The sequence below is a fragment of the Talaromyces atroroseus genome, assembly GCF_001907595.1.
Source record: "Talaromyces atroroseus strain IBT 11181 chromosome Unknown scaffold_7, whole genome shotgun sequence".
Classification (NCBI taxonomy): Eukaryota; Fungi; Ascomycota; class Eurotiomycetes; order Eurotiales; family Trichocomaceae; genus Talaromyces; species Talaromyces atroroseus.
This window is the reverse complement of record NW_017971439.1, coordinates 256231-269328: the sequence shown is the minus strand read 5'-3', so window position 1 is coordinate 269328 and position 13098 is coordinate 256231. Positions and strand designations below refer to the sequence as shown.

General features: G+C 48.5%; 5 protein-coding genes across 5 annotated transcripts, besides 1 other annotated feature; 2 read left to right on the top strand and 3 right to left on the bottom strand.

Moving 5' to 3' along the window:
• Positions 1-343: 343 nt before the first annotated feature.
• Positions 344-1620, bottom strand: UA08_05557 (hypothetical protein; the record flags this gene model as incomplete). Its single annotated transcript, XM_020267841.1, has 5 exons — positions 344-418; positions 488-656; positions 744-873; positions 943-1203; positions 1320-1620. The coding sequence occupies 5 exons, from the start codon at positions 1618-1620 to the stop codon at positions 344-346; spliced, it is 936 nt and encodes a 311-aa protein (XP_020119001.1).
• Positions 1621-3375: 1755 nt separating this feature from the next.
• Positions 3376-3794, top strand: UA08_05556 (hypothetical protein; the record flags this gene model as incomplete). The annotated part of the gene is made up of 2 exons (XM_020268355.1): positions 3376-3609; positions 3684-3794. 2 exons carry the CDS (start codon positions 3376-3378, stop codon positions 3792-3794), a joined length of 345 nt encoding a protein of 114 aa, XP_020118891.1.
• A 516-nt stretch (positions 3795-4310) lies between these two features.
• Positions 4311-7291, bottom strand: UA08_05555 (hypothetical protein; the record flags this gene model as incomplete). The annotated part of the gene is made up of 6 exons (XM_020268354.1): positions 4311-4873; positions 4936-5156; positions 5211-5706; positions 5765-5944; positions 6008-6811; positions 7012-7291. The coding sequence occupies 6 exons, from the start codon at positions 7289-7291 to the stop codon at positions 4311-4313; spliced, it is 2544 nt and encodes an 847-aa protein (XP_020118892.1).
• A 720-nt stretch (positions 7292-8011) lies between these two features.
• On the top strand, positions 8012-10333 carry UA08_05554 (Ribosome biogenesis protein erb1; the record flags this gene model as incomplete). Its single annotated transcript, XM_020268353.1, has 1 exon — positions 8012-10333. One exon carries the CDS (start codon positions 8012-8014, stop codon positions 10331-10333), a length of 2322 nt encoding a protein of 773 aa, XP_020118897.1.
• Positions 8128-8196: a repeat region (Identified by RepeatMasker using a combination of RepBase library and repeat library created with RepeatScout).
• Positions 10334-10738: 405 nt separating the features above from the next.
• On the bottom strand, positions 10739-13090 carry UA08_05553 (putative AAA domain-containing protein; the record flags this gene model as incomplete). Its single annotated transcript, XM_020268352.1, has 3 exons — positions 10739-12664; positions 12724-12978; positions 13037-13090. 3 exons carry the CDS (start codon positions 13088-13090, stop codon positions 10739-10741), a joined length of 2235 nt encoding a protein of 744 aa, XP_020118898.1.
• Between the last annotated feature and the right edge of the window lie 8 nt (positions 13091-13098).

Here is a 13098-nt window from a genome sequence, read left to right as displayed (position 1 = left end):
CTTCGGAGTCGGAATGTTCAATATGCATCATTTATCATGTTTTTTTCTTCAATTCATTATGCCAGGCTGATACGGCTCTCTGGTATGATACAAGAGCCGATTTTTTTAGTTATTGCTGCTTGTCTCAATAACTTGCTGGAGGGATGTTGCGGCCGACACGGATTGGCCGATCTGGCCGTCGCTAATCATCGAGTCACGTGATATACGTACATCTACTATTATCTTGCCAAGGGACGTCCATTCATCTACTGCAGTCTACAATGCTACATCCAGGAATACTGGCAACATCGAATTGCCAGGTTCAAATTCTCATGGTTATTCCATTCAATCCCTTCAAAAAGCCCTACTCAAGGACACGACCATTGGATTCCTCCACAATGAGGTCAAACTCCGGCTGGAATTCGAGATAAAGGTTATGCTAGACATCAAAACCAAACACTGTTAGAAGCGGTTCGTTATTTGAAAAGAGAAACAATAAACAACGTACCGGGTTCTGCACTGCCTCTGCCGTATACGCCGCAACCTCGTCCGAGATGATTATCTTCGGAACTCCGTTGGCAGCGGCCGCTTCAGCCATCAATTGGGAGTGGCATGCCTTGTCGAGACTGTAGAAGAGAAACGCCGCTTCGTCGACGGTGCTTCCCACAGTCAATAAACTATAAAACCAGTTCGTCAGTCTGACTAATCTGGCTATAACTAACTATAGTTAACTAGTTAGTTAGGAGATATAAAGACCATCATACCCGTGATTCTGCAGGATGCAAGCCATATTATTCCCAAGCGCCTTTGCAATCTGCCGTCCCTCATCCTGGGCCAGAGCAATACCTCCATGGTCATCGTAGACACTAAGTTTGCCATAAAAGTTGCATGCATCTAGTCAATCACATCAGCCAAATGCCATCAACCTAACACCTCGTCTTCCGACAAAGCACAAGGACAAACCTTGGGTAATCATTTCAATAGGCTTCCCAAACGCGCTCCATGTCTTTCCGTAGATTCCATGGGTATGAGCCGCTGCAACTACATCGGGACGAGCCTTGTGTATTTCCGAGTGGATCATGAATCCAGCTTCATTGATGAGTGTCTGGTTGCCTCCCTCGCAGACGTACCCTTCGCTGTCAACGAGCACTAAATCAGAGGCCTTCATGAGCGAGAAATGCTTCGCAAATGGGTTGATCCAGAAGTGATCTTTGAGAACAGGGTCTGTTTTCATGTTTTTGTTTTTGCAAAAGCACCGGTTAGTCTCTCCACAGAAAGCAAAAAGAAAAAGTAAAAAAAAAAAAGACATATAATGTAGATAGGGATATGATTATCTCTACCTCTCATGGAAATATGTCCAGAGACACCCTCTCCATACCCCTGCTTGCCAAAGAACCGGAACGCCGCAGCCATGTGCTCTCTCATCCATTGTCTCTTCGCATACACATCGGTATGGATAGGAATGCCGCGCAGCTTCAACGTTCCAGCCCGGTTCCCGCGAGCGAGAGCCTGAAACGTCTTATCGTTTTCGGCAGGGTGCATCGCGGGGAACTCGGTCCCTTCATCAGCAGGAGTACTGTCGGACACTCCGACGACTCGGCTGGGGATACTGCGTGTTTCAGTAACAGTAGTGGACGACATTGTTGTTCTCTTTCTATGCTGGTAGACGTGAGATTGGGTCTTGGTGTGCGAAACTTGGAGGAAGATCTTCTCTGTTCAAGGAGAATACCGGTCAATAAGGCTGTTTGTCGCGAAATTCCGTTATCGTCCAGCGTGATATACTTCATAGTTCGGCGGCTCCGGCCAATCGGGCAGTCGCCGATAGAGAGCCCCGCGAGGATTTGCTATTAGAATGGTTATAGATTGATATTCATTATGTTTTGTAGAAGAATGCTCAAAGTATATTGACGAGATAAGAAAAAGAAACAACATGCCCAAAAAAACATAGAGTGCTAGACAGGGTATATATATACACATAAGTGCAGGGTAGATAAGTTACAATGCATGGCGTGATGGGAAGAGAGCGAAGAAGAAGGCCAAAAAAAAAAAAGGAAAAAAGAAAAAGAATGGTATATAGGCAAATTTACCAAGTCATGTTCTGTCGTCACATAGTCTGTTCCTTGATGGGTTCCATCTCATATTCTGCACCGCCATCTCGGTTCCGGCCTCGACCTCGTCCGCGAGAGAAGCCTGGCAGTCCACTCTCGATGTCTTCATCCCCTTGCGGCCCCGGATGTGTAGATGACAATTGTTCCCCAGTGTCAGTGTTATTGCTATCACCCGCACTGCCATCGCCAGCACTCCCTCCCAGACCAAGGCCCAATCCGAAAGTGATCGGCCGCAGCTCCCGTCTTTGACAGGCCCATATCCCACCGAATGTCATTAGCGCCGAGCTCGTGATTTGGAGAGACCACCACAGCAGATTCATCGGCAGGGAATGCGTGTAAAAGAATACAACGACCAAGTGGATAAAATGTATCGTGAGCGCAAAGTCGGGTATAAGTTTCGAGCGCGAAACGAAAACGAGAAGGAATATGATACTGCACATGATAGCAACAACATTGTTAGCATGTAATCAGATCTGACAGAGAGAAATATGTTCTCACCAGAGAAAGCTATTCAGTATCCACACTAATCCCAACATCCACCCTACCGAGGTGTCTCCTCGCAAGCTGTCCCATCCAAAGATAAGGTCAAGCGAGAATACCGTGCCCGCCACAAGCGTGGTGAAGAGGACGAGAACGGTGATGCAGACATAGTAAAGGGCCTGGAGCAAGATGATCTTTCGTACAATCTTCAGAGGCGGGAGCTCCGTCAGCGCCCCGGGACGAGGAGGGCGTCGTCGCGGGGGCATCAACTAGCGACTAAGAGGCGCTTAAACAACACCCCTGTTGTATAAAGTTGATCTGATATGTATGCGCGAAGTATATAGGGGTGCACTCGCTATATCGTTGGTGACGAGGAGTAGCTCGGCATCCCTTTCTTTCGTTTTCGGAATGAGCTTGTGCTCGACACTTTTAACAGGTCGATTTTGTGTATGCAACGCTGCCAGTCAAGTCTCCTAGATGATCCTATGTAAGAGAATGATATGATATGAATTGGATTGAATCGTCGAGTGGCTTGCGATGTATGTACCTTGCCGTAATGGCGTAGTTGTAGTTGGAATGACGGAAAAAACAAACGCCACGAGGCCAGCTCCGGCGCCAAGAAAATTGGCCGCAAAAAGGCCAAACCACCAAGTCAAATGCGGAGCAAAGCTCAATTTCAACCTCCAGCTTTCGAACAATCAAAGAACATTTTATCGCAGGAGAGAGAGAGAGAGAGTCATAATTGACGGCCCACCAATTTCGGTTCTATTCTACGACAAGAAAAAACAAGAAAAAAAAGGAACTCACAATGGGCTGGTTCTCATTCGGCTCGTCGAATGCACCGCAATCAGCAAAAGCGTCAGATGGCGGACGCATTGCTCCTGACCGCTCGTCTCGAGAGAGCTGCTACAATGGTCGGGATCATTTCTTTGCTTGCCTCGACAGCAACGACATTCTAGATGCTGTCAAGCATGACTCGGAGGCTCGCAAGAAATGCGCCAAAGAAATTGCCGAGTTTGAATCTGCTTGTTCCAAGGCCTGGGTGTGTTTGGTCTCCCCCCCCCCTTTTCCATGTTTCGAAGGACTATATACTGATGTGTCGGCTCTGCTTTACAGGTCAAATATTTCAAAGAGAAGCGTGTCATGGAGTACAACAGGGACCAGACGATCGCCCGAATCCAAAAAGCGGACGCAGAGAAAGCAGCTGAGGAGGCAGCTGGACGATAGAAGAGAGACAAAGGGAACATCGCATTACGTTCACGGAGTTTTACGGACGGCAATAGTTATTTGCAGTGTATTATCATTACTGGGAGAATTTTTTTTATGTATTATATCGATTGAACAATCTGGCAGAAATTCACCTTTTACTTTGTATCTGTATAGTTCGGTACTCCGCTCAAGAAACACTAATACATTATATTATGTCCAAAAGAAGTGGGGAAAAAAAGGAAAAAGAAAAAACCGTTGTTCGCATGAAAGCGAAAAGGGAGATCATTGAAAAAAAAAAAAAAAACCATGCCGAATAGTGCCCACCAGGTTCGCCAGTAACCGTTCGAAGATGCATACAGATAAAGCTCAAATAGGACTCGCCGTTCTAAGAAAATCAAGGCAGAGAAAGAAGCATAACGCCAGCACACTATATAACGCCCCTGTTCGGTAGGAGCATTGCACTTATTTGCAAATGGAAGAAAGCAGTAGCATAAAAGAAGACAAGAATAGAACAGTAGCCCACGGGTAGAAAGCCTACTGCTTCCACTTGGCTAATTGATTGACGATATTTTGCACATGTTGTGTCTGACCTTGTGGGGGATTTGCATTTCCTGCGCCTTTTGCTAGTAGTGCAAGAAGGTTTGGATCTGGGCGACTGGAAACCTGGGCAGGAAGGGGCAGACCAAATGGATTGGCAATAGCGTGAGGCAAAGGCCCTTGGTTCTGAGCCGTTGCAAGTGGATTTTGTTGACGATGAGCATTGTTCAAAAGACTTGCAAGGTCAACTGGATTGGTGGCATTTGGTGCAACAGGGATGGGTGGCTGAACTGCCTGTGGGACGGATTGCGCTTGCTGAAGCGTGCTTAGCAGCGATTGCAAGCCAGGTCCATCGAGTGTTGATATGAAATTTGCAATTTGATTTGTTTGCGGAAGAGCCGGAATGGCTGGCTGCGCATGAGGGATCGCCTGAGGGTATTGACCGGGTATAGGAAACGTCTGGTTGGATGGATAATAGTTTTGAGTGACACCAGCTCGGCGTACCGACTGGAACTGGACCGTCATTTCAACTGCTACATGTAGATCGAGGTCTGGATATTCTGCCAATTCAAAGCATCATCAGCAGCAGCTTCAAGTGTGTTTTATATGTAAAAGCACATACCAATTGAGCGAGGTTTATTGCCAGCGCCAACGCTGCGATCAAACACCACCAGTGTAACTTTTCCCGAAAATTGTTGGCTTCTTGTGAGTTTTATCACTGCAGAAACGCCTTCTTCCATTTGTCTTTGGATTGCTACATCCACTGGAATCCGCGATAGCACCAATACATTTGTTCGAAGCCCCCGGGTTTTGAACGAGTTTTCAACGTGATACACGAAACTCCTGGAAGACAGGTCAGTTTAAGTCGCAAGAACATAGCCTCCGGGGAGTACACACATTTCGACATCATCAGCGGCCAAAATCTGCAAGTCAGGCACATCTCTCGGCGTACGGCGAGAGAATGCGAGCTCAGTCTCGCCATCATACCCCGACCGTCCTCGAGGGCTGGGACTTCTAAATCGCCTATCTCTGCCGTAAGGGGATCGTGATCTGCGTCTATCACGTCGCTCAAATCTCTCCGGTGTTCGATCTCTTGAACGAAACCCGCCCTCTCGGTTGCGGAAAGGGCGTGGTGATGGTGATCTGGGGGGTCGGTAGTCGTCACGACGCCGCGGATTGTGCTCGTCTCTGAAATCACTGAAATTTCCTCGTTTACCATCATAAGCGCGATCATGACGGTCTCCGCCCTGATTGCGCATTCCACGACTATGTGAAGCTCCACCACGAAAGGTGTCTGCGGGCGACCTAGATCGTCTTGGTAGGGGTGCACGCGCTGACTCAGAATGACCTGGCCCAGGCCGTGTGTTTTTTTGAGGCTTGGATATCTCGAGGTCTATTGAAAAAGAATTAGCCAAGCCCATGAAATTTAGAAGGAAAAAATGTATGCTTACGAATCTTTCGGCCTCTCACAACACCCCCTTGTTCGGCTTGCAGGGCTTGATGGCACGAGTTCGCGTCTAGAAATTGAATAAAGCCGTAGGCTTGCTTGATAGATATCTGTGCAAGCTTGCCATACTTATGGAAAACGTGAAACAAGTCACGCTTGGTTACTCGCTCCGTGGGGAGATTACCTATGAAGTTGTTGTTTAGTTGAGTGCTCTCAAGCAAGTCGGAAGCCTATTTGTGATACTCACCAACAAACAGTCTAGAGCCATGGGGAAAGCGATCCCATAGGCCCTCAGTAACGTAAATGCGCTCCTCACGAAGAAACTCGTCGTATATTTTCTGTACTTCTGGTCCCCAAGGAGCCTCATCATCAGCGACATTACCAGGTCGTGCGCCATATTTATCGGTTCTTGAGCCTTTGTGGCTCACTTGGGCAATATTATCTGGAGACAAGTCCAGCTTCTGCTGTGTTTGGTGCTGCTGAAACGTTGCTACAGGAGGCGGGGGTAGCCCGTTTGCTCCCGAAGACGTACCTGGAGGTACTCCTGGCGCGAATGCTGTGGCATTTGAATACTGATCTTCACCCTGAGGCTGGGATACATAGGCAGATGAATTGGGCGCCTGGGAAAAGAGCCTATGGTAATCACTATTCTCTTCCGGGGATGTATAGTTGGAGCTTAGGTCTGGCACCTCCTGAGCTGGGGGTCGCGGAGGTAGACCTGCATATGTATTATTTGAGATCGAAGGATGCGGTGGCTGTTCGTGTTCTTGAAGAACGGCATTATTGGAAGGGGATGAAGCAGTCGCAGTGACCGCGGGAGCGGGTGGTGCAGTGGACAGATTATCAAGCAGATTTTGGAAATCGACACCTGCCTCGGCTTTTACATTTTCACCGTTAGATGAGACCTGCTGCTGTGGAATTGGGCCGCCTTTGGTAGAATCGGCATTGGTCGGTACAGCCGTCTGATGATACGGACCAACATTGTGCTCTGTTGAAGACGCAGGGTCCACGGCTGTGGACTGGGAATTTATGATAGGAAGATTGGCTAATTCTGAACATAGGTATGTTAGAGACTCATGAATGGACAGTTTTTCAGATTTCGGGATATCGTAGCTCCAATTGAGATTCAATAATGAATGTAGAGACACGTGTCTTCAGCTATGAATGAAACGGACGGAGCATTTCATTCGTGGGCAGGGTTGATTTTGTTGCATCAAAGGAAAGGTAACTGAAAATGGGAATGGGGACTACCTGAGTCTGAAGCCAAGCTGTGGCTTGTCTCTTCAATCCTGCTCTGGCTATCATCGACGCTTTGGTATATTGCATGTTCCGAGTTCAGCTGAGAGAGCTGCTCTTCACTTCTGTTGCTAGCAGGCTTCTCATAGGTTGACGTGTCATTGAAGATAGGATCCATCTGATTTTCTAGCACAGGTATATTTGATGGCTCTGGGATATGAAGCGGACGGGGACTCTCGGGAGTAAGAGTCTTGCCGCGAAAGTGTATAGCCTCATCTGGAGAGTTGGGTGTCATAGGGATGGCAAGTTCTGATGCGCTTCATCTACAAAACAAAAAAAGCAGCGACTAACCGCGGAATATGAAGATTCCGCGATGCTCGCCTTGAGAGGGGCTTGGGAGGAAACCGGCTAAGAAAGAAAGAAATTTAGCAGACTGCGATTGCTTGGAAATTGAATGGCTATGGATTGGCAATAACCGGGGCAGTTTTGACAGAAGAGGCTTCGAAGCGCAAGTTATCCAGGGAAGACGGGCCGTGATGGAAAACCGATTGTAGAAGCGCACAAATGGCCAAACAAATCAAGAAAAACGGGGGGGTGTATACCAGAAACCTGATGGAGAGAAAAGAAGCTTTGTCGCTGTAGGACCGGATATCCGAGAGCAGTTGATGATTGGCTGGATGACTGAGATGATGGATCGACAAGACTTGGACGTCGCGTTGTTTCCTTCAAATAAATCAGGCAAGAATAATATGCGCCAAAATACTCGGGTCCGAGGAGGAGAAGAGATGACTTGGAGGCTTTTCGCCAGCGCGATAGTCAAGTTCTGCTGTCGAAGGCAGTCGAGGTTCTCGTCGATAAGGCGGGGCCAGAACTCAATACGGAAGGCGGTACGTCACGTGGGCGGTGTGGAGGTCGGGAAAAATAATTTTGTTTTTCCTGGGATTATTTTTTGAAGGAGGAAAAGAAAAGACTCTCCGACTGCATCACGCACGCTTCAGACATCTCCGTCATCACAATGGATTCTGTCAAGGGATCTAAGAAGCGGAAGGCTGTAACTCGCGATGTCGAACCAGACACGGATATTGTTTCAGGGGAAGAATTGAACAACCTAGACCTCTCTGACGGCGCCCATGACCTGTCCGAGGAGAGCGATTCTGAGATTGAAATTGTCAACGAATTCAGCGACGAAGATGAGGACGACAGCGAGTCTGACATTGACAGTGACGAGGTCCCATCGGACATTGAAAACGACAAATTCGGAAAGAATGGTGCACAGGATGCCGACGAAGACGAGCTCGAACGACCCAATTATCGAATCGAGAAAGACGCCAATGGAAATGAACGATATGTGTATGACGAGATCAACCCGGACGATAACTCAGATTATTCGGATGTAGATGAGAACTCAAACACAATCGGCAACATACCTCTTTCATTCTACGACCAATACCCTCACATTGGTTATGATATTAATGGCAAAAAGATCATGCGCCCTGCCAAAGGCGAGGCATTGGATGCTTTATTGGATAGCATTGAGATCCCTAAGGGCTGGACCGGTCTTACTGATCCCTCTACGGGCAAGCCCCTGGAACTCAGCCAAGATGAACTGGAATTACTGCGAAAAGTCCAAATGAACGAAATCCCCGAGGAGGGCTACAACCCCTACGAGCCCACAGTTGAATGGTTCACCAGTAAGCAGGAGATAATGCCTCTAAGCGCAGCACCAGAGCCGAAGCGTCGATTCGTTCCTTCTAAGCACGAAGGGAAGCGTGTGATGAAAATTGTCCGTGCCATTCGAGAAGGCCGGATCCTTCCTTACAAGCCTCCCGCAGAAGAAGATGAGGCAGAAGATGGCGTAATTCGCTATGATATCTGGGCAGACGAAGCTCCAAGACCCGATCACATTATGAATATCCCGGCGCCCAAACTTCCCCCTCCAGGTTACGAGGAGAGTTATCATCCACCTCCTGAATATTTGCCGGATAAGAAAGAGAGGAAAGAATGGGAAGAGGCCGACGAAGAAGACCGTGAAAGGGAATATCTCCCCACAGACTTTGCCGCTCTCCGCAAAGTCCCCGGTTATGAAAGCTTCGTCAAGGAAAAATTCGAGCGTTGCTTGGATCTATACCTTGCTCCTAGGGTCAGGAGGAATAAGCTCAATATTGACCCTGAAAGTCTGCTTCCTAAACTGCCGAGTCCTGAAGAGCTCAAGCCATTCCCTACGGCATGTGCAACTCTTTTCAGGGGCCACAGCGGTCGCGTGCGTTCTGTATCAGTTGACCCGTCTGGCCAGTGGCTGGCCAGTGGAGGTGATGACGGAACAGTGCGCGTTTGGGAAATCCTTACAGGTCGTCAGCTGTGGTCTGCGAAATTGAGCGATGACGAACCTATCAATGTCGTCCGTTGGCGTCCTGGTCAAGATGCCGTCGTACTGTGTATTGCCTGTGGCGACGACCTACATCTCGCCGTTCCCTCGATAATCAACCCGGACCTAGAAAAAGCCAGTTTGGAACTTCTTGACGCTGGATGGGGCTATGCAGCCAACAAGACAGCTTCTAAGACTGGAGACGCAGACTCCAAGAGTGCACCCACAAACTGGATCCGACCATCGGCGGATCTTGCCGAGTCTGGAGTTTGCATCACAATACCTTTACGATACGTCGCAAAGTCGATTTCATGGCATCGTCGCGGTGATTACTTTGTCACTGTCTGCCCTGGATCCTCTACACCGGCACACCAAGCCATTGCAATCCACACGCTCTCCAAGCATATCACCCAAAACCCGTTCAGGCGCCGACTCAAGGGAGGTGGCCCTCCTCAAGCGGCTCATTTCCATCCTTCCAAACCCATTCTTTTCGTCGCCAACCAGCGCACCATTCGTGCGTACGATCTTTCTCGTCAACTACTCGTCAAGATTCTGCAGCCTGGCGCACGATGGATTTCATCATTTGATATCCACCCGACCTCGTCAACAACATCGGGTGGGGACAACCTTATTGTCGGGTCGTATGATCGTCGACTCTTGTGGCACGATGTTGACCTATCTTCGCGCCCATACAAAACCCTTCGCTATCACAGCAAAGCTATTCGAGCCGTCAAGTTCCATCCTGGTGGTCGGTATCCCTTGTTTGCGGATGCGAGTGACGACGGCTCTCTGCAGATTTTCCACGGCAGTGTTACCGGCGATATGCTTAGCAATGCCAGCATCGTCCCTCTGAAAGTTCTTCGAGGCCACAAAATCACCGGTCAGCTCGGTATCCTAGATGTAGACTGGCATCCTACCCAACCTTGGTGTGTTTCTGCTGGTGCAGACGGTACCTGTCGTTTGTGGTGCTAATGATATCTTTCTGCAATGGCGGGTCTTCTTTGGTCTCTCTCTTTTTTTTTTTTTTTTTTTTTTTTTTTTTTTTTGTTAAGCTCTCTCAAGAGTATGATGTTAAAAACTTAACTTGGCTATATTTTGAAGGAATATATTGGCGTTCTCAAAAGTTCTGTACATAAAGAAAGAGTTATATATATGAGTTGCATAAACGATTCATAATGAATAGCATTTGCATCTGAGTTTCTTGACGTGTCTCTATTTGTTTAGGCCATTCTTTGTGGATAGTGATCTATCTGATTGGGTATCATCATGCTGGTGTAATAATCAATATGTACTGTTTGTCTACAAAATCTACACACAAAATTAATGAATAATACTCCAAATAAGTCATCAAAAGCAAGTGTACTGGCAAGTTTATTTTCACACCACACCGCTGCTCCAATCTCTCCTCAGCCTCTCATACTTCTTCATATCCGTCACGCTAGGCCTGATATGTTCTCTCGCAGCCACAAAATCTTCGAATTTGATATTATCCCTTCGCTTGATCGCCGAATATCCGGCTCTGCGGAGAAGACTGCCGATATCCGCACCGCTATAACCCTCGCAACTCTCGGCGAGTGCTCGCAATTGATCGCTGAATTCGATAGTGGGGAGGTTGCGGACAAGCGTTTGCAAGATTTCAGCCCGTTCACTTGGTCCCGGAAGATTGACGAAGAGAAGCGTCTCTAATCGTCCGGGCCGAAGCATAGCCGGGTCAATGATGTCCGGTCGATTCGTGGCGGCAATTATGTAGATTCCTTGTCTGTTGCTTCCTAGTCCATCGAGTTCTGTCAAAAGAGTGTTGACGACTCTTGCTGAGCTCTCGGACAGCGCGTCATCGCGACGAGGGACTAGAGCATCCAGTTCGTCGAAGAAGATGACGCAAGGTATAGAAGACCTCGCGCGCACGAAGACTTGACGGACTGCCCGCTCGGATTCACCGACGTATTTGTTCAGCAGTTCGGGTCCCTTGATGCTAATGAAATTTGCGCGCGATTCGTTGGCAACGGCCTTCGCTAACAGAGTCTTACCGCATCCAGGTGGACCCCAGAGCAGAACACCGGTGGGAGCTGTAATGCCCACTTTCGCATATATATCTGGGTTCTTAATTGGCTCGACTACCGCCGTTACCAGTTCCTCCCGGACACCACCGAGAGCACCGATATCTGCCCATGTTGTGTCGGGAATGGTGGCAAATCCTTCACGCTTAGATGATGGCTGTATCTTCGGAAGTGCTGTGAAGAAATCTGCATTGGACACCAAGACGGGATTGGTTTCTTCTCCCATTGGTGCATCTTTGGCATGCTTGATTAGGCGGCGTATCTCTTTGACTTTCTCAGGTACCTGTTGCTCGGCATCGCCTTCGATATCCATCTCTTCGCCTGTATTTGACTTGAGGATTTCTAAGTACCGTTTGATTGCGGCGGCTCCAGCGGTAGAAACTAGATCGTTCAGATCAGCGCCCACGAATCCCGCTGTCCTTTTGGCTAAGGTTTTGAGGTCGAGATCATCTGCGAGCTGCATTTTCCGAGTCAAGGTACGAAGGATCTGCTCTCGCACAGGTTCCGAAGGAACTGTTAGATTGATCTCCTTGTCAAACCGACCTCCTCGTCGCAGCGCAGGGTCGAGGCTATCTGGTCTGTTGGTAGCAGCCAGGACAATGACGGGCTTGCCATCTGTCTTTTCCAGCGCTAGATCGTCCAGGCAGGTTAATAGCTGGGCAACTATACGCTTTTCCATCTCTCGTTGTGCGCTTTCTCTTTTTGGGGTGATGGCATCGATCTCATCGATGAAGATCAAACACGGAGCCACCTTCTTTGCTTCTTCGAAATGTTCTCGGAGAGCCTTCTCGGATTCACCAGACATGCCAGATACGACGGATGGAGCAGATATCGAGATGAAGGGAACTCCCAGGTCAGCGGCAAAGGCGTTCGCAAGCATGGTCTTTCCGCAACCTGGTGGCCCATGCAACAATACACCTCGCGGGGGCTGTACCTTAGAAGACGTGAATATCTGTGGCCGAGTCATGGGCAGAATGATCAAATCTCCAAGCTCCTGTAACACATCGTCCATACCACCCAGATCCGATAAGCTGACATGCGTGGGCGGCGACTTGTCTATAGAATGATCCGCTTTTCTTCGTTTCGGCACGGATTCGGATGCTTGGTTGCGTCTTTTATTGGACCCTGTAGTCTGTGCAGAGCTTTCCACAGTAATAGGCGTGTCGGTTCCTTTCCTAGAGGCAGATAAAGGCTTGGCCGAGGTCGACCAGGCACTGACAATGCTTCTATTTAAGCCATTGGATTCCTACCCCAATGAGTAAGTACGCTGGACTACATATATGCGGTATTTGCCTCGGTACTTACCACTACCTGCTCCGACTTTTCCTCCTCTAGGCCCTCGAAATCTCCATTTACCGAGTCGGACTCATCATCGCCCAGAATGTCACTCTGAAATACTTCCAGCACGCGCTCAATGCTGTCTTCGAGCAATTTCTTCGGCTTCCGATTCAAGCTCGAGTTTGATCGTTTAATAGTATCGTATATGCTATAGGTAGATAGGCGCGGTCGCCCTGACTCGGCCTGCTGTTCGTCGGCGATTTTGCGCACAATCTGGTAGATCTGCGGAAGGTAGGTTTGAATTAGCATTTGCTTGCTGTGGTTGACTTTGTTGACATACCTCCTTATCTAAGCCATGGCTTAGCAATGGCCTTCCTTTGTTTTTGTACGGCATGGTGACGC